The following is a 20,767-nucleotide window of genomic DNA, read 5'->3' as shown; positions in this document are numbered from 1 at the left end:
TATATATATATATATATATATATATATATATATATATATATATATATATATATATATATATATATATATCGTCTCTAGGAGACAGAGTTTGGCCTTGCGGTCCCCTCCTCTCCTAGATGCTGCCACAGTAAGTGCCTGGCAACCGGGTAAGCCTGATCATGTCCCACAATCGCCCGTATGTGTTGGAGTATCCGTTTGTGGGCGGGCAGTCGGGTCCTACCAACATACCTCAACCCACACGGACACTCCAACACATATACTGCGTATTCCGTCCTGCATGTTAACCTTTTGTTAATTGCAATTGGTTCCTGTCTGAAGGGGCTGCTGTAATGCATCCTGTTACTACCATAGCGGCAAGCCTTGCACTGGGGACAGGTTTTGAAGCCCGTACTAAGGGATAACCAAGTGGTAGAAAGTTGAGGTTCCAGAGTGTTCCTGACAAGAGACAAGAGCCTTTGCCATGGAAGACGATCTACGGAAAGTGAGCAGAGGTTTTCTGGCTACTTTCTGTCCAATGACTGGGTCACTTTTCACTAGGTTCCAATTCTTATACAGAATCTTTCTTAATTCCCCATGTTGGCGATCATAAGTTAATATAATATGCAATGGTACATTAGGAACCTGACCCTCACCTGCATCCACCTTCTCCTTAGGAAGCATAGCCTCCTGCCTAGTGATGGATAGCGTACGATTAATAGCTTTTGTGAGGCATTCGTTGGAATAACCTCTGGCCAGAAAACGTTTTCTACTCTCCTTCTGCGCTACTGCACATTCTGCATCTGTGCTACAGAGTCTTCTGATCCGAAGCATCTCCCCATAGGGATGCTCCACATCAGATGTGCCGGATGGTGACTGGCAGCGTGTAGAACCGTATTGCCGGCAGTGGGCTTTCTATACAACTTGGTTGCCAACATATTGTTGTCAACATATACCTCCACATCTAAGAAACATAGTGAACTGGAACTGATATTGGATGTAAAATTCAGATTACTACTATTCTTGTTCAATTCTTCAACAAATGCCATGGCACTATCTTGGGTACCCCTCCAGATGAAAAATAAATCATCTATGTAGCGTAGATAAAGTAAGATGTTGTTGGTGGAAATCTCCAGGTGTTGGCCATAAAGGACTCGCTCCTCCCACAGCCCCATGTGCAAGCACGCATAGCTGGGGGAGAAGCAGGCCCCCATAGCCACACCCCTGACCTGTTGATAAATGGCATTGTTAAAAAAAAAAATTCTGTTCCAGGCACATGTGTGTCATGTTCAATAGCATCTCGTTGTGGGTAGCCAAATTCGTGGGACGTTTGTTGAGGTAGTATTCCATGGCTTGCAGTCCATCACAATGTCTTATGGAAGTATACAACGCTGAGACATCAGGAGTCATTAGCAACAAATTGGGGCCCCAAGGGAACCGCTCCACCTTACGTAAGAGATCAAAGGAGCACAATGATTTGACTGCATCTTGAAGAAAGAAGTAGTATATTTGGACACATTTTCAGTATATATATATACATATATATATCTGGAAACCCTCAAACCACTTCCTGAGTTCTCCCAGCGGCAGTCAGGCGAGGAAAGAGATGCAGACCTCCGGAGCTTTTCAAGTGGGCAGTATTTTATTCAGTGACCCAACATATATATATATATATATATATATATATATATATATATATATATATATATCCCTTTCCGGACACTGAATCCGGCGGCACTGGGTCAGAAAAATACACAATCACTTGTATCTACAATATCGGACCAACACGTTTCGGCGAATTGCCTTGCACTATAACACACACACACATATGTAAGGAGAGGCTTTGTGGTACATGTAACTTTACTGAAGCCACGGTCAGCGTAGCAACTGAGAAAAATTAAAAACCAGTATGTAATTTTAGAGCTTACTGGAGGGAGAACAATGCTCTTTAATTTTAGCAGCGCACGGAACTCACTGCGTGTAATAAAGATCTCCAACAGGGACTTAATGTTCCAGCATGCAATGTACTATACACATGCACTGCGCATGCTCTACTGGGGGTCCAGCATGCATTTAAATTAATTGATTGGAGCCTTCTGTGTAATGCCAGAGCAGCTGCCCAGGCTGTGTCCTTGAAACGCCTCGGCATGAACTGTGATCTGAAATGAAAATGCCGTTTTTTCCAGACAATAAAGCTTTGGGTTCAGCTGCTGCGAGTGTGTCCTTTGAAGATTTCATAGTATGCACCGTTTCAAGGACTGTAAGGAGAGGCTGCGTGGCGACTGTAACTTTACTGAAGCCGCGGTCAGCGTAGCAACTGAGGAAAATTAAGAACCAGCATGTCATTTTAGAGCCCATTGGAGGGAGAACAATGCTCTTTAATTTTAGCAGTGCACCGAACTCACTGTGAGTAATAAAGATCTCCAACAGGAACTCGATGTCCCAGCATGCAATGTACTATACACACGCACTGCGCATGACCTACTGGGGGTCCAGCATGCATCTAAATTCATCGATTGGAGCCACCGTTTTTCCAAACATTAAAGCTTTGGCTTCAGCTGCTGCGAGTGCGTCCTTTGAAGCTTTTGGGCGAATTGTATAATAACAAATATATACATAGGTGGGTGGGAGTTATAGTTAGGTTAGAGTTTCCATAGCAAGAGTGTATTTGGTGTCATAACCTTCAAAAACGTTAAAAACAAAAACAAAAATGTTCTTCAACTTTGCTCCTCCCTAAAACGTTTCAGGCCGATCCATCAAGCAGAGTTGTTTATATATTTGACAATTTAGTCGAACCATATTTATGAGGAGGGCAAATCTGAACATTCATGGGAAAAGACGAGTCGGTCTGGCTTGGCTCCAAGAATCTAATCACAAGGAGAGCCACCCAAAAAGAAAAATAGGTTTCCAGGAAGTATGACTATGAACACTAGACACACTTGTACTCAACACCCACACTCACTCACTTTAACACATTCACACACTCTTACATATGGCCGGGATGCCCGTCACCCCCTCCCAACACAATCCCCAAGGATGGGAAGTCGGACGCAGGCTTGAACTTTTGGAAGGCGGGAGGGAGTCACCCTCCCGGCCGTATTTATTAAAAATATGAAACAAAATTTAAAACATTAAATAAAAGTTTCATAATCATGTACAATTTTACATTTATTACATTTCGATGAAGACATGTTCTTTGGCTAACCTTAACAGATCTCTATTACAAAGGTTTCCTAGCCGAGTCTAACATCCTGCAAATGCATACATTCTAAATTAAAATTGTACATCCTAGCATTAAGGGCCAACGGCAAGGTCTTAACCGGTGTCAGATCCCTACTACCAAACTCTCGCCCTCACGGTGTGAGTGGCGCATGCACAGAGGACTGTACCCTCATTGCCAACTGTAATTTCCCTTGTCGTGGTGGGGGCCCCCTTTCCACTCAACGCCATCTTAAAGGTCGTCCGAGTTCCTGTGTGAGGTATCTGTAGGAAGGACAGCGTGGACTCCCCCCCCATCCCCACACTCTCTATCCGCCGTCGCGGATATCCGGCCCCCGGGAAATTAGTAGGAGGGGCATATAGCCGCCTCCTCCCCTGGGAGGGGCCTATGGCCGTCGCCCCTTAGGCGACCCATCCTTAGTGGGTGCCGCCTCCCGATGGGAGGGGCCAATGGCTGCCTCCCCCCGGGCGCTCCCATCCATTCTGGGTGGCGCCCCCCTCTAGGGACCTTGAAATAACTGCTCACCGATCATGACCTTACCGCCCGACCAAAAAATAAATACGACAGTTGTTTACCTACTAAGGAAGGAAGAAATTCAGCATACCTAATTGTATCAAGACTGTTTACTCCTAAAAAGAAATAACAGTATCCTACAGACAGAAGTCACATCCTCAACTAAAACATTCCTTTACTTTTCTACAAAGGAAAAAAGGGCCTAACTCAGCAAAACTTTATTACAAAACAAACATTGCCATAAGGGGCTGGTGGGTGGGTCAAAATTGCTGCTTGTTCCGTCGAGGGCTCACGAGCAACGAGTGGGTGCAGCCTTCAGAGCACAGGAACAAGAGGACGCTTCTTCGGATTCCCGCTCTATTTATTCTTCTGCGGGAGGGCGTGTACCCTCCTCCGGTACGCCTACTGGGCGTGGTCATCGGTGTAGGTGTCTAGGACAACCCCTCTTGGGCGGGAAAAGGCGCGCCCCGGCTACGCCGCTTCGGGCATACCAGCCGGGACACGCCCCCGCCCAAAATGGTTTCCCGGGAGGATCGGGGCACCCAACCATACGTTCGGGGGGACCGAGTGGTCGCCCCTTTCCATATGGCCGGGATTCCCGACACCCCCTCCCAACACAATCCCCAAGGATGGGAAGTCGGACGCAGGCTTGAACTTTTGGAAGGCGGGAGGGAGTCACCCTCCCGGCCGTATTTATTAAAAATATGAAACAAAATTTAAAACATTAAATAAAAGTTTCATAATCATGTACAATTTTACATTTATTACATTTCGATGAAGACATGTTCTTTGGCTAACCTTAACAGATCTCTAATACAAAGGTTTCCTAGCCGAGTCTAACATCCTGCAAATGCATACATTCTAAATTAAAATTGTACATCCTAGCATTAAGGGCCAACGGCAAGGTCTTAACCGGTGTCAGATCCCTACTACCAAACTCTCGCCCTCACGGTGTGAGTGGCGCATGCGCAGAGGACTGTACCCTCATTGCCAACTGTAATTTCCCTTGTCGTGGTGGGGGCCCCCTTTCCACTCGACGCCATCTTAAAGGTCGTCCGAGTTCTCGTGTGAGGTATCTGTAGGAAGGACAGCGTGGACTCCCCACCATCCCCACACTCTCTATCCGCCGTCGCGGATATCCGCCCCCCGGGAAATTAGTAGGAGGGGCATATAGCCGCCTCCTCCCCTGGGAGGGGCCTATGGCCGTCTCCCCTTAGGCGACCCATCCTTAGTGGGTGCCGCCTCCCCGTGGGAGGGGCCAATGGCCGCCTCCCCCCGGGCGCTCCCATCCATTCTGGGTGGCGCCCCCTCTAGGGACCTTGAAATTACTGCTCACCGATCATGACCTTACCGCCACAGGCCGGATAGTTGACCGACTATCCGGCCCCCCCAACTCCTCCTAAAGGTCATGCTTCCTCAAACCCCTTAGCCATGCTATGAAGTCTCCTATGAGTAAATCATTCCCCTCCCGGGACAGGTGAACCCCATCATTCAGATACATGTGATCACCCCGAATACACCCATGAGGAATGCTATGCAACTGCGCAGAGCGAAACAATCTACCAATTTTATTGTTTACCCTCTTCACCGAATGGTTCAGTGCTGACACCGAAAGGCCCCCCCGCCATACCTTCCTGGGAATCATGTGGGACCAGGCAATCGTGCACCCCGGGATTCTTTTCGACAACCAGCTAACAGCAGCCAAAACTTGTTCAAACAACACTCGTCTACCCAGTGTCACCATGTCATTGCCCCCCAGGTGTACTATGACTACAGATGACGGTGACCTTTGCCGCCCTAAGAGACCCTCAACGAATGACTCGAATTGGTCAATACAGAGCCCGCCCTTCCCATGGAAGGCCACTCTGTACCCGTATTCCCCAGCTGCGCGAGTCGCGTCACCTGCTTTGAATACGTCCGCGGCGCGCCTCACGTATGAGTGGCCCACGACCCATACCACTCTCTCTCTAGACGGTGATCCATGACCGCTGGTCTCCTGGTACTGGGTCGACTGCAAATTCCGCCCCACGTGACAGGCTCGCGAAACTGTAATTCAAACAAAAGACAAGAAGCGTGAGTGCATGTCATTGACTTTACAACATGTGCAATCGCACATACCTTCTGAAGCAATTCGAGGACCATCGTCCCAACTGTTTCACTTCATCCGCACCCTGACCCCTGGCTGTAGCCTCAGTAGCAGCCCCTATCCTAAAGGAGTGGGTCCCAAAATCGCCCGGGTCCATGCCCGCAGCAGCGATTGTCAGTGCTTGCACCCTCTGGAACTGAAACCTCGTCAGTGGGGTGCCATCATTGTGCCTCAGCAAACTCCCCCCCCATGTCGCCGCCCTTAGTGCCAAGTATTCCTCTATACACATTATCGGGCACGTGGGGGACCCTCGCACGCGCTGTACAACCACACTATTTCCCGTAGCCCCCTGGTCGGTCTTGGACCTGGCTATCGTGACTACCATCGAATCACCCCTAATTAGGACGTGATCCCTGCACAAGCCTCCCTCAATGTCTTTCTTATTCCTTGCGACCAGTTCGCTCACCCGCATAGCCCCATGGAACGCTAATGCGAAAGCTGCCCGGAACAGAACTGCTTCGTACTGGGAAGAGCATGTCTCGACTAGCTTCGCCATGAGTATGGACAACCTTTCTAAGCCAATCGGGCGCCTCTCATCTTGCCTGCGACCCTCAAGGCGCTGCCAGCCGCGAAGGGCTTTTTTCACCAAAAAGGAACCTGTTGGGTCTTTTATGCCATGCACCTGCGCCATGAATGAAATGGCCGCCCTATGCCTATTGGCCGTTGCCGCTGATCGGCCTTCTCTGTGTAGTGCTACCAAGAACCCCAGGAAGGATTCCTCCTGACCCCAGTTCTGATTCTCTGTCGGACCCAAAAATGTGCAATAGGAACGAAACGCTCCTTCGTATGCTTTCCTCGTCCTGGGGGCTAAGCTTGCTGCCACGAGGTCTTGTAATCCGGGGCACCGATTAGCCAAAGTGCTTCGGGGAATGGTGCCGCCACTAGGTCCGCTGTAGGTAGATAACCCCTGAACGCCTGCATATGTGAACGAGAGAGTGCATCAGCCGCATGATTCAGTACGCCCGGCAAATGTTTCGCCCTGAACTGTACATTCAGTCTCATGCAAAGCAGCACAACTTCTGTCAACAATCTCAAGATCCATTTGCAGCGTGCTGCCTGTTGGTTAATGCATTCAACAACAGACATATTATCAGACCAAAATACCACAGAGCGGTCTCTGAACTCGTCAGGCCATGCCATCAGAGCAACAAAAATAGGGAATAGCTCCAGGAACCCAATGCTACTTGTGAGACCGCTGGAGTGCCACCACGCCGGCCATGTTTGCGCCGACCATCGGTTACCAAAAATGGCGCCAAATCCCACGCTCCCCGCTGAGTCAGTCCACAAACCTAGCTCGTCTGAAGACGCTGGCGGCTTGCTCCATACTACTCGACCGTTGAAGTCCGCCAGAAATGCCAACCAAATGCGCATATCCTGGTGAACCTCTGCAGACAGTCTCGTACGGTGGTGTCCTTCTTTGAGACCAACCATAGCTTGTGCAATAGAGCGTGAGAAGGGGCGGGCCATTGGTATAACTCTCAAGGCAAAGTTAAGCGGACCCACTGTTTGCTGTAACTGGTGGAGGGTCACTTTCTCCTTACTAAGTCATAGCTTCAGGGAAGCCCTAAATTTGGCTACCTTTCCCACCGGCAAACGGAAACATCCCTCCACAGAATCGAGCTCAATCCCCAGAAACTCCAGTGAAGTAGATGGTCCAACCGTCTTACCTGGTGCCAATGGGACTCCAAACTCCCTCATGAGGATGCAAAAGTCATGTAGCGCCTGCGCACATTTTGTGTCGCCGGCCGCTCCTAAGAACAGGAAGTCATCTAGATAATGCATAACATGCCTATGCCCTGTGGCCTCGGTGAATGCCCACTCTAAAAAACAGCTGAATTTTTCAAAATAGGCACAAGAAATGGAGCAACCCATCTGCATGCATTTATCCATGTAATAACTCCCTTGGAATGCAAAACCTAGCAAGCGCTGATCCTGTGGGTGTACCGGGAGCAACCGGAACGCCGATTCGATATCCGATTTCGCCATCAGCGCCCCGGGGCCCAGGCGATTTAACATGGCAACGGCATCATCGAAAGATGCGTACCGCACCGAACAGACTTCTGGGTCAATGGCCTTGTTCACCGAGGAACCCCTTGGAGCAGACAGGTTATGGATAAGCCTAAACTCCCCGGGGTCTTTCTTCGGGACCACCCCTAACGGGGAACAGATGAAATCCGCCACCGGTGGGCGATGAAAAGGCCCTGCCACTCGCCCTAAGCTGACTTCTTTCGCAATTTTTCTCTCTACCACACTTGGATTATGTTGCGCCGATAACTGGTTTTTACAAAAGGAGTCCCCTCGAAAATCCCCCGCCGGGATGTGGAAGCCGTGCAAGAATCCCTTCCTCAACACCCCAGCGGAGACATAATCAGGGTATTTGTTTAACCAAGGAGTCATAGCCATGAGAACAACGGGTGTAGGCAATTGGTCACAACGATCTACCTCACTCCTGCTTGGACCCTCCCTTTCCTCCCGCCCCGTTATTTTTCGATCTGCATGAACTCTCCAGGTGTGAGGAATTCCCACAGCCCGCACACACATGGTTGAACCTACAAGTTCCTTGCGGTCTGTTACAGTTGCCTCGATTGAAGCCCCAACAGACCCCCGCTTTCCACCATTCCCGCCGGTTTTCGGCTGGTGATCGCCCCCGGCGCCTGCTCGAAAGGGCACCGCGGGCTTTTGGCGGGAGACCCCTGACCCACTCCCGCCCGGCGAGGATGTACCTGCCGCCCCCGGCAGGAGCTGCTTATGCCATGAGACCGAGTCGAGGCAGTCCCATGTCAGAGAGGCATCATATTCTTTCGCTTTTCGGAATTTCATGTCGTAACCTTTCCATTCCTCTCCCTCATACATTGCATAGAAATCCATAATACGAGTTTGATAGCAAGACAGTTCAGTTAATACCTCAGGTTTATGTTCCCCCATAACTGCAGTAAATATTGCAAAGGCCTTCGCCCAATTCGTGATCGTTTCATTCACCCTGAACTCCGCCATCTTGGCGCGCCACACGCTCGGGTGCCACAAATCTTTCTGGGTTTTAGCATATTCCATCTCGTGATGGTCAGTTAATAACGAAAACATATTGACATACTTGTCTCCCCATATCAACTCTTTTGTTGCCATAGGGATGTGCTGTGCCACCCTCTCCCGCCTTGAGGGTAATGAGCCCTCCCCGCCATTGGCAAAGCGAGCTTACCCGGTTCGGTCGTTGTTCCCGCCGATTTCTCGAGACCAACTGCCGGTCCTACCGGTGTCACCTGTGGGGAAACAAGAGGAAGATTCGCCTTCACGGCATCTCGCGACTGCCGCAACTGCTGTATTAGTAACTTGGCCTCTTCGGCCGTGTCTCCGGGCGCCTTGGCACCCCCTGCTTTCTTATTGAGCCATGCTGCCAACTGGGTGGCCAATTCAGGAGGCATATCCTCATCGTTAGAGGGGGTAATTACAACCGGGATCGGTTGACCCGTGTCTGGGATTGGTACCGGGCTGTCAGCTGGTGTGACCGGGGTGGCCGGGGGCACCTCAGGGACCGGAACCTCCCCTGAAACCGCCCTCTTTTTGACCCGCTTCCCTCTACCCTCGGGGACGATTCCCGGCAGGCCGGGCCTATCACCTTCTTAGGGTTACCAGGATTGCTCAGTGCAGCCAGTTGCTTTTTGGCGTCCGCCAAACCTCGACCGATCGATGGGACTTGTCCGAGTTTCCGCTCCATGCCAGCCATTCGGTTCATCAACAGGCGTAGCACCTTATCCGTCTCGGAACCCTTTCCTGCTTTCTTGCCAGCCATGGTTTTGATTATCGGCTCCTTAGACGAGCAACGAGGTCCTGGACTCTTCGCCTTTGAGTAACTGAAAGAAAAACAAGAAGATTACAAGTTCTCAAAATTGCTGCTTGTTCCGTCGAGGGCTCACAAGCAACGAGTGGGTGCAGCCTTCAGAGCACAGGAACAAGAGGACGCTTCTTCGGATTCCCGCTCTATTTATTCTTCTGCGGGAGGGCGTGTACCCTCCTCCGGTATGCCTACTGGGCGTGGTCATCGGTGTAGGTGTCTAGGACAACCCCTCTTGGGCGGGAAAAGGCGCGCCCCGGATACGCCGCTTCGGGCATACCAGCCGGGACACGCCCCCCGCCCAAAATGGTTTCCCGGGAGGATTGGGGCACCCAACCATACGTTCGGGGGGACCGAGTGGTCGCCCCTTTCCATTCTCACATTGTTTCCCTATGTCTCGCCCTCTCACACCTTCTTTCATTCTAACACCCTTTCTCCCACTTTCTCACTCTCTAGCACTCTCAATTTCACGCCTTCACTTTCGCTCTCCCCCTTACTGTCACACTCTTTCTCACTCCCACTCTCACGTTATCACTCTCATACTTCCACATTCACAGTCACTCCCTCTCACTCTCTGTTTTGGTCTTTATTTCTTTCTTTCTCTCCTTCTTTCGATCTTATATTCATTTAATTTTAGAACTTCCAAAAGTTCTGGTCATACATGGATGTGGAATATCTAAACCTCTAAGCCTTTTCTCCGATAGATGCTTAAAAAAAAGTTAACCTAAAAGGACTGAGTCACAAAAAAGTATGAAATTATGGGCTGGTTTCTACGACTCTGCTTGAAGAATGTTTTGCTTTTCGTGAAACGGGTACGATAGTACACATGAAAAGCTGTGCCCGTTGCAGGTTTTACAGCTGATCTGTGCTCATATCATGATTTTTTTTAGAGGTGCCTGTTTCCCCTGCACCAGTATATGCAGCACACAATTCCACACGGTGGGAATGGCAACCATGGGGAAAATGTTTCTTCCTTTGGAAACAAAGCCCTACCCCAACACCGGCACCAAATCTGGGGGGACTCATTCATCTTCCCTCCGGGAAGGTGAGTCACTAGGCTGGAATACATCGCCGACTATTTATATGTTGGGGAAGGTGTCAGATTTCAATTTATGAATGCCCACAAACATGCAGGTTTGTTGGAATTTATAAACTAACAAGGCTAACCACGCCTTGTTTTGCCCACCTCCCACATCTTACTTTAGACTTTATTCAGCAGACTTCTCCGCACTCGTGGTAAAAAACCATTTACGTCTGCCAGAATTCCTTGTGTTAATCCCTACTAAACATAAATGAAGGCATTTTCAGCCCTGGATGGTTCATTACGGATGAAAATGCATTTTTGATTTGGGTCAAAGTTTTTATAAAGTTATTTTTTCAGAAAGTGAAGTGCGATTTGGCACCAAATTACTTAAGAATTCTCCTCACAGGAATGGTTTGGTCTGATTTGTATTAGTAATTTGCTTTATTTTAAACAATGTTTAAAATATAAATATAATTTTACAGGATAGTTTAGATGTTATTTATTTGTTGCAGGTCACCTGAAAAAAACATTAAGAGAATTCCGATGCACTCAATCGGACAGCTGGATCCCAATCCTAAGCATGAGGAAAGATCTGTAGCACAGGTGATGTGCAGAGTTCTTACTCTGCGTTTTTCTAACTCTAAATTTTGTTTACTTCTGCGAACCATGTCTTAATCATTCTCCAATGAACCTCATATTAACTTTATTAATTGAAGGACTTATGTACTCAAGAATCGAGAGTTTGCGTCTGTATTTTCGATAGGTGTTGCAGAATGTCTTGTTTTCAAGTTAAGCATTTCACCTCTGTCTTCAGGGCTGTGACACAAGAACTGTATCTCAGCTAGCAGATTGTATTTTTCATAACAATTTAGATGATACAATATATAGCATTCACATTCTACGCGTCGTGTTAAAGCACAGGAGGCAGCTTTCTGGAAAAAAAGGAATTTCTTCCTTACAATAGATTATGAAAAATGGTTCAATATTGGAAGTTTAACCAACCTTATTTCAAATTTGAAAATTCGTTCATTAAAGTGTGCTGGTGATTTTTTGAACGTGCACACATTTTTCACTAAATTAATTCACAAACCAAACAGATTTACTACCTCGAGAGCCCCATCCACAAGGGGCCCATGTTTAACAATGGATTCAAAGGGAAGTAGTTGGTCTTCCTCAATGGTCTTTTACTCAAGAGGCGTGAGAGATCCGACCTGTAAGGGTACTTGTCATCATGGATGTCCCTATATTTAGACTGATCTTGCACCCTACATATGCAGATGTGCAGAAATTAGGTATGCAAGTTTTGCAATTGGCTTCATCATTGGTATTTGACATGTATCTCAGTATCATCAGATTGACTATATTGAGTAGGATGTATATGTCCCAAATAGTCAGTGGCCCAGGACCCCAAAAGTAAGACTGGCCAGATGATGCTCCTATAGTGGCTGGGCATATAAAACGTATGTTGGCTAGATGTTTATGCGTCTACCTTTTTAACTAAGATGTCAGTCTAATTTTGTTGAGTGCATAAATAACTCAATCAATCAGGTTTTATAAAGCACTGCTTATCACCCATGAGGGCCTGTAAATCAAATGCTACTAGTGGGCCCTTAGCACCGATTGTGCCACCCATCCAAGTAGCCTTTTCAAATGTGGCTCAGACCTGCCAATGCAGTCCCTGCAAGCACCGTTTTTAACTATCATGTCCACCTGGAAAGTGTACCCACTTCCAAGGCCCCCACCTTCCCTTTTCTTACATGTAAGGCACCCCTCAGGTAGGCCCATGGTACCCTCACAGGCAAGGTGCTGTGTAGGTAAAAGGCAGGACATATGCTGGTGTGTTTTACGTGTCCTGATAGTGAAATACACCCAATTTTGTTTTTCACTATTGAAAGGCTATCAGTCCCATATGCTAACTTGGGAGTTACTTTGTAGCATCTTTCAAGTATAACTTGCCAATGGGAACAGATAAAGAAATGGAGTTTAGGCTCTCTGAAATCATAATTTTTGAAGACCACATTTTAGGGAGATGGTTTTTAAGATTTTTAAATTGTTTTTGAAAATGCCACATTTAGAAAGTACAAACAAAACAGGTGATGGACAGAATGTGGATCAATGTCACACATTCACCCCAGTCCAAAGATCTGGGCCAAAATCCATCGTTTTTTTGCACTCCACACCACCCTGGGATAGACAATGGCGATATGCAAATCAGCTCTGACCATGTGTCCCATGGGAACAGTCCAGTCCGAACTACAAAAGCCATGTCCTTCCCAGAACGGAATCAAGCATCTGAGGACCGGACCGGTTTCCAGGTAACACCTCTCATCAGCCCGGCTAGCTTGACTCCAGTGGTGTGGAGTGCCTGGGACCCACGTCTGAGCATCCCCAGCGCACTTATGGCGGCAATTGCAAACAAAACAGGTGATGGACAGAATGTGGATCAATGTCACACATTCACCCCAGTCCAAAGATCTGGGCCCAAATCCATCGTTTTTTTGCACTCCACACCACCCTGGGTTAGACAATGGCGATATGCAAATCAGCTCTGACCCTGTGCCCCATGGGAACAGTCCAGTCCGAACTACAAAAGCCATGTCCTTCCCAGAACGGAATCAAGCATCCGAGGACCGGACCGGTTTCGAGGTAACACCTCTCATCAGCCCGGCTAGCTTGACTCCAGTGGTGTGGAGTGCCTGGGACCCACGTCTGAGCATCCCCAGCGCACTTATGGTGGCAATTGCAAACAAAACAGGTGATGGACAGAATGTGGATCAATGTCACACATTCACCCCAGTCCAAAGATCTGGGCCCAAATCCATCGTTTTTTTGCACTCCACACCACCCTGGGTTAGACAATGGCGATATGCAAATCAGCTCTGACCCTGTGCCCCATGGGAACAGTCCAGTCCGAACTACAAAAGCCATGTCCTTCCCAGAACGGAATCAAGCATCCGAGGACCGGACCGGTTTTGAGGTAACACCTCTCATCAGCCCGGCTAGCTTGACTCCAGTGGTGTGGAGTGCCTGGGACCCACGTCTGAGCATCCCCAGCGCACTTATGGCGGCAATTGCAAACAAAACAGTTGATGGACAGAATGTGGATCAATGTCACACAATTACCCCAGTCCAAAGATCTGGGCCCAAATCCATCGTTTTTTTGCACTCCACACCACCCTGGGTTAGACAATGGCGATATGCAAATCAGCTCTGACCCTGTGCCCCATGGGAACAGTCCAGTCCGAACTACAAAAGCCATGTCCTTCCCAGAACGGAATCAAGCATCCGAGGACCGGACCGGTTTTGAGGTAACACCTCTCATCAGCCCGGCTAGCTTGACTCCAGTGGTGTGGAGTGCCTGGGACCCACGTCTGAGCATCCCCAGCGCACTTATGGCGGCAATTGCAAACAAAACAGGTGATGGACAGAATGTGGATCAATGTCACACATTCACCCCAGTCCAAAGATCTGGGCCCAAATCCATTGTTTTTTTGCACTCCACACCACCCTGGGTTAGACAATGGCGATATGCAAATCAGCTCTGACCCTGTGCCCCATGGGAACAGTCCAGTCCGAACTACAAAAGCCATGTCCTTCCCAGAACGGAATCAAGCATCCGAGGACCGGACCGGTTTCGAGGTAACACCTCTCATCAGCCCAGCTAGCTTGACTCCAGTGGTGTGGAGTGCCTGGGACCCACGTTTGTAATTGTTTTTTGTAATTTTCTCCCTGAGTGTACTGGGGTAGCTCAGACGTGGGTCCCAGAGCCTCCACACCACTGGAGTCAAGCTAGCCGGGCTGATGAGAGGTGTTAGCTGTGTAGGCCATCTGCCGTTGCACAAGCATATGTTTCTAAATCAAGTATTGATCTCCAATGATCTACTTTTCGTGACCCAACCGCGTAGAAGTAACTAATCACACAAACATCTAATAAGTAAACATGAAAAGGAGCATTTTATTTCAATACATATTCTTTTATTGTAAGTACAATAAGATTAATGAATCCAATAATTTTAGTTTTAATCATCAAGGAGTCCTGTTCATCTGTATTCAAATCCACTTTATTGAAGTCATTTTTATAAGCGTACACCAGCCCAGGCAACACATTTCGCCCAACAGGACTTCATCAGGGTTGTAAAATTCAAAGAAAATACCAATAAGCCTAGGTACATGAACAAAGTTGTTTACGAGATACATAGTACCCATTAACCCCTCGTGTGCACAAATCACGGTAGGCGTGTGCGGAGGACAGCTAGGGGCCGCCGAACCTCACCCACTCTTCATTTTGGCCGTACAGCGCGAAAATTCGGCCAGAGCGCAAGGTGTTAAATCACAATACTAATTAACCCATGTCTCAAGACTTCCTGCCTATATACATTCTAAAAAGAGCATAACCCAAAAGTTCATTTCCTTAGTGACAATAATTAATGGTGCAATCAAATAATTGCTAGCAACAATAGAATTACAACTAGTTTCTCATTGTTATTTTTGGGGTATAACTCCAATTATCAAATATTCACACAGTTCATACTAAGTTCTGGTCAATAAAAAAAAAAACACTGACTTGAAATTAATTCTCCAATAGTCAATGAGTCTCCAAGAAGCCACAAAAAGGGATTTGTAGCACTATAGAATCCCAAGCAGGTTCAGTTTCAGTATATATTTAAAGTAATACCATTAGGTGTAATCTGCAATGCAGAGTAAACACAGAAATCACCAAATTTGTTTCATCCACTGAACTATAGACATTGATGGAGAGAAGAGATGTCCTGCATCAAGCAGCAATCACTGAGAACTCACTGAAATTCAGATGGATCCGATCCAACTGTTGAACACTATCCATCAACTGATTTCCAAAGATCAAAATAAATCCTAAACTTAATTATTCCAAAATGTGAAAGAAATAATGTTGTAATTCAGCACTGAGATCGTAATCTGCACATTTACAAGTTGTAGTCAAAAATACGATCAATACAACACGGTTCAATTCTATTCTTACGAAAAACTACATTTCGTGCCCGATATTACTAAAAAGGTAATCTTCATTCTAACTATTGACTATATTATATTATTGAAATAACCTCAATAATAGCTGGAATCATCCATAGATATCTAAGCTGGAGCTGCGCTATGAAAATAGTATTAGACTTCTATACCCACCGGGTATTCTTAATAATCTTGAATTCGACAAGAATACACGAGCTCTGTCATTTACTTACTGGCCTCAGCAATGCCAGAATTCCAAATACTGTGTAGACAATCTGTGTAAACGTACCCCAGGTATTCTATGCATTTTAAACTAGTCCTAATTCAATCACTACGTGGTTAACAAAAAATGGTAACGCAGCAAATTTCCAGCTGACAATCATCCTATATTGATGAAGATATCAAACGCTTGTTATAGAAAAGACCAGCCCCTCAGAGAGATCATTCATTTCCTGTTCTGTTATTTGAAACCAATAGCTTACTCTTGTTTCTCAGTGCACCCAAATCTACAGTAACTGTTTCTGGTCTATACAGCAACTACTCCTCAAAAGCGGAAGGTTGTTTATAACTAATGTTACGCATGAGTGAAAATGTAATCTGTGTCCGTCAAAAGTTCCAAACAATCCATGACTGTTAACCCTATAATCACCCAGTAATCTAAAAGATCCCATTACCAGAGACAATTCGCTAAATTGTCAAATTCAATAATGTGCATTCTTCTAATGGATACAGCTCACTAGAGCTAACCTGATCTGTGATCAGTATATTTATTTCTATCTGAACAACTGATTTTACAAAACATCCAGCTAGTATACCATGTTGTAATGCCGTGATGTCTGTTATACCAACCGCCAATTACCATTAGTCAAGCTAAACACAGACTGCTACGTCAAGAACTATTATTCACATAGAGTTCCCTCTATGGTCCGTGATATATTTAAACCAAAGGGAAACCTGGTCAGATGAGTAGCGCCAATCAACGCCTACTACTCATATACAGCATGTTCACAATGATTGCTGGTGTCAATAGTCATCCGGTCGAGATGTCGTGGTGCAGGCGAAAACCTCTCGAGTCAGCCTCGCCTATTCTCAAATCACAGTTAGTCAAGCTAGAATAATACGTTATGTCAGAATACATTATCCCAAGTGTTCCCATCCAGGTCCACAAGATCATATTTATCAACTGTTAAGACAAATAGCAGTACAAGATAGATTATTATAATCTGCAGATTGTTCCCAAAAACTGCACTTGGCAGAAGCAATCAGAAACCGATTTCATTCAGAAACAAAAAGTCTATATACATACATAATGTGTACTTGCAGCCTTGTTATACAAGAGGACAAAAAATCATCCAGTTAGCCCAATAAACATCTAATAGGAAGTATTGTTTTGTTTTTTAGCTTAGTACACAAAAAGAGCTGTTTTCTAACAAGTCATCTTCTCTAAATATAAACATGTATTATTATTCATCATAAGAAGTAGTGCTGTTCGTTCTCACAATTAAGAATGTAACTGTTTCGTATTGATCATATTTTTGACTACAGCTTGTAAATATGCAGATTAGGATCTCAGTGCTGAATTACAACATAATTTATTCCTTGTTATGGAAAAATTAAGTTTAGGATTGGTTTGATCTTTGGAAATCGGCTGATGAATAGTGTTCAACAGTTGGATTCATCTGGATTTCAATGGGTTCTCAGTGATTGCTGCTCGATGCAGGACATCTCTTCTAGCCAGGGATGTCTATACTTCAATGGGTGAAACACATTTGAGAATTTCTGTGTTTACTCTGCTTTGCAGATTACACCTAATGGTATTACACGTTAAATATATACTGAAACTGAACATGCTTGGGATTCTATTGTGCTACAATTCCCTTTTTTCGACTTCTTGGAGACTCATTGACTATTGGAGAATTAATTTCAAGTCAGTGGCTGTTTCTATTTTACCGGCCAGAACTTAGCATGATCTATGTGAATATTTGATAATTGGATTTATCCCCAAAAAATAACACTGAGAAACCAGTTGCAATTTGATTGTTGCTAGCAATTATGTGATTGCACCATTAAGTATTGTCGATAAGGAAATTAACTTGTGGGTTTTTGCTCTTTTTAGAATGTATATAGGCAGGGAGTCTGGAGTCATGAGTTCATTAATGTTGTGATTTAATGGTGTCTGTGCATCTTGTGAACAACTTCATGTACATAGGCTTATTGGTATATTCTTTTAATTTTACATCCCTGATGAAGTCCTGTTGGACGAAACGCGTTGGCTGGGCTGCTATACGCTTATAAAAATGACTTCAATAAAGGGGATTTGAATAAAGATATACAAGACTCGTGATGAATTAAATTAAATATATTGGTTTAATGCATCCTATTGTACTTACAATAGAATAATATATATTGAAATAACATGCTCCTTTTTATGTTTACTTATTTGGGGTACATCACTATTTGGTGTACATCACTATTTTAGTGCAGACCACTACACAACCAACAGCCAGATTCATCAACCCAAATTGCGATCGCAATAGCTGCGAAATAGCTATTGCGATCGCAATACCAAGAATCGCAATTCATGAAACAAAACCTGACCCAAATGCGATTTGCAAAACATTATTTGCAAATTTGCAAAGATAATCGCAGAATCAAGGTGGAACCCCCTATGCGAATCAGAAATTGAGAGTTCCCAATGATTCTGCGATTCAAATTGCGAATTCGCAAAATAATCGCAAACCAAATGCATGAAATATCGCAAAAAGCGAAAAACCTCAAAATCGCTATTTGCGAGGAGCAAATTAAGGAGAACCCAAACCAGGTGGTAACCATGAAGTAAAAAAAAAAATTCAAAAAAATTTCCAAATGAGCCACAGGTGCGGGGTTGACCAAACACACTTAAGGAGACACAGTAGGAGCATGAGGACAATCACAATGCCAGGACTCTAGATGGTGGTTAGGCGGCGAAGGCTCCAGGCTGCAGCAAAGAACAGGCGCAGGATCCAGGAGCAAATTTTCCGCCTGCGGGTCACACTACTGGGCCAAACTGAGGAGGAAATCTACTCAAAGTACCAGCTGAATGGGGCAATGATTACAAAGCTCATCCGGGACCTTGACCCCCTGATGCAGCACCCAACGTGGAGGACCAACGCCGTGCCCACCCATGTCCAGGTCCTTTGCAGCCTGCACCTCCTGGCTTCCAGAAGCTTCCAGTGGATAGTTTCTGTTGCAGGGGGGATCTCCCAGAGAACCATGTCCCGCTGCCTGAAGAGTTTCCTGGATGCCATGTTGAGCCGCCTACACCATTACATTAAATTCCCAACCACCCAACAGGACTTGAATCAAACCAAGCTAGAATTTTACAACTTAGCACAATTCCCCCATGTAATTGGATGCATTGACTGTACCCACATCCACATCTGCCCACCCGCAGAGACAGAATACATGTACCGGAACCGCAAGTCCTACCACTTACTGAACATCCAAATGGTGTGCACCGCTAAGACAATCATCACTGACATAGTGGCAGAATACCCGGGGAGCACACATGACGCCTTCATACTCTGGCACAGCGGCATGCACACACGACTGGCCAGGGGAGACTATGGCGAAGGACACCATCTAGGTAAGTACACGTGCCAACAAACAGTACATCGAGACCATGTAGCTGCGCATGACAGGCACTCACCCTCTGCTTTGACCACAAGAAAACTGAAGGTGAGAAAACCTACACATTTTAATGAACTTTATTGATACAAGTAACTATTGGAAACGAAGCAATTTTAAAGTAAAATAAACAAGGAAAAGAACGCCCACAAGTATCCCACCAGTGTCCTCCACCACCTGGACAGCCTACCCAGGGCGCTTCACATTCCTTGTGATTGGGAATGCATTACTTAAAGGAAAAGATTACAGCGTTAACCTGCTTAAGTGAAAGAATGGTGCATTTTTAACCAAGCTGTGCGTGAAACCTATTTTAATGACATCTTGTGACAGTGCAAAGAAGGAGGTCGATAATTATTAAAACAGCCGAGTGAGGGAATTCGGCATTGGCCAGACTTGGGAAGATTGAAGTGACGTGTATATAAAACTCCGTTTTACCGTTGGTGCTCTGAGAGAGATCCTTCCCTGCACTGTCATCTCCTCACACTGATGATGTTGTAGAACCTACGTGGGCTCTGGTGGAGAAGCAGAGTCTTCAATGCGTCATCCAGCGTTTTCGCATCATCCTGCGTACAACATGTGACCCCTTAACCTCATCGCTGTGGCAGTAATTTTTACGCTACGTGGCTTTTTTCAAAAAGCCACGTTAGATGACGAGCTCATCTCGTCATCCGCACACGCCCCCCGTGGCTGATGACGAGCTGAGCTCGTCATCAGCATCGAAGGGGTTAAGGACGTTGAGTTCGTCACTGTGCTATGGGACGCAACTTGAGCGGCCATTTTATTTGGTTCCCAAAGTTACCGGATCTTAACACATCGGAGCTCTAATATGAGTGTTAGCAGTATTAAGTTAAACAAGAGGACATTCACGTGCAGACTGATCGGTGTTCAGACGGTGAGAGATATGAAAGGAGTGACGCATGTGTTTTTTTTTATTAAGAAAGATGTGTGCCAGAAATCTTTTCACGTGGTAGCACGCTACACTTTCATTAAGCTTAAAGCTTAAATTTTGCCTGAAGTCTCGCTTTTTATCAAAACGCGAAGAAACCATTCTGAATTACAAAAGCACAATCTAGTCAGTTACTCAATAAGTCTTTAACAACACTGCCACCTTGTGGATTTTTTAGGAAATTTGGATGGCTCATTTTTATAAATGAACAATTCGACTTCATAATATAATTTTCATTTGGAATTCTCAATTAAATTAAAGGATTGGGTGCAAAAGTCAGAAGGGTCAATGGAAAAGCATGTTTTTCAGCTTGAGCACAGTGTCCTCGAGCAACTTTTCATATCTGATATGAGACTATTTTTGGCAATCTGCAAGTTGAAACTCACTGAGGATCGGCCGAATAAACTTGTGCTGCTGGGACTGTTATATCCTCGTAGCACTTTCTCTTTGATTACTGATCG

General features: G+C 45.9%; 1 protein-coding gene across 1 annotated transcript in view; it reads left to right on the top strand.

Moving 5' to 3' along the window:
- Positions 1-20,767, top strand: part of LOC147702949 (uncharacterized) — a 4,293,369-nt gene that overhangs the window by 2,970,153 nt on the left and 1,302,449 nt on the right. The window contains exon 26 of the mRNA XM_086929459.1: positions 11,221-11,311. Coding sequence (XP_086785585.1) covers positions 11,221-11,311 — 91 coding nt within the window. The remainder of the gene's footprint in view (positions 1-11,220; positions 11,312-20,767) is intronic.

This window comes from Lissotriton vulgaris, chromosome 7, assembly GCF_964263255.1.
Source record: "Lissotriton vulgaris chromosome 7, aLisVul1.2, whole genome shotgun sequence".
In the NCBI taxonomy this organism is placed as follows: domain Eukaryota; kingdom Metazoa; phylum Chordata; class Amphibia; order Caudata; family Salamandridae; genus Lissotriton; species Lissotriton vulgaris.
This window is presented reverse-complemented; position numbering and strand designations above follow the sequence as displayed.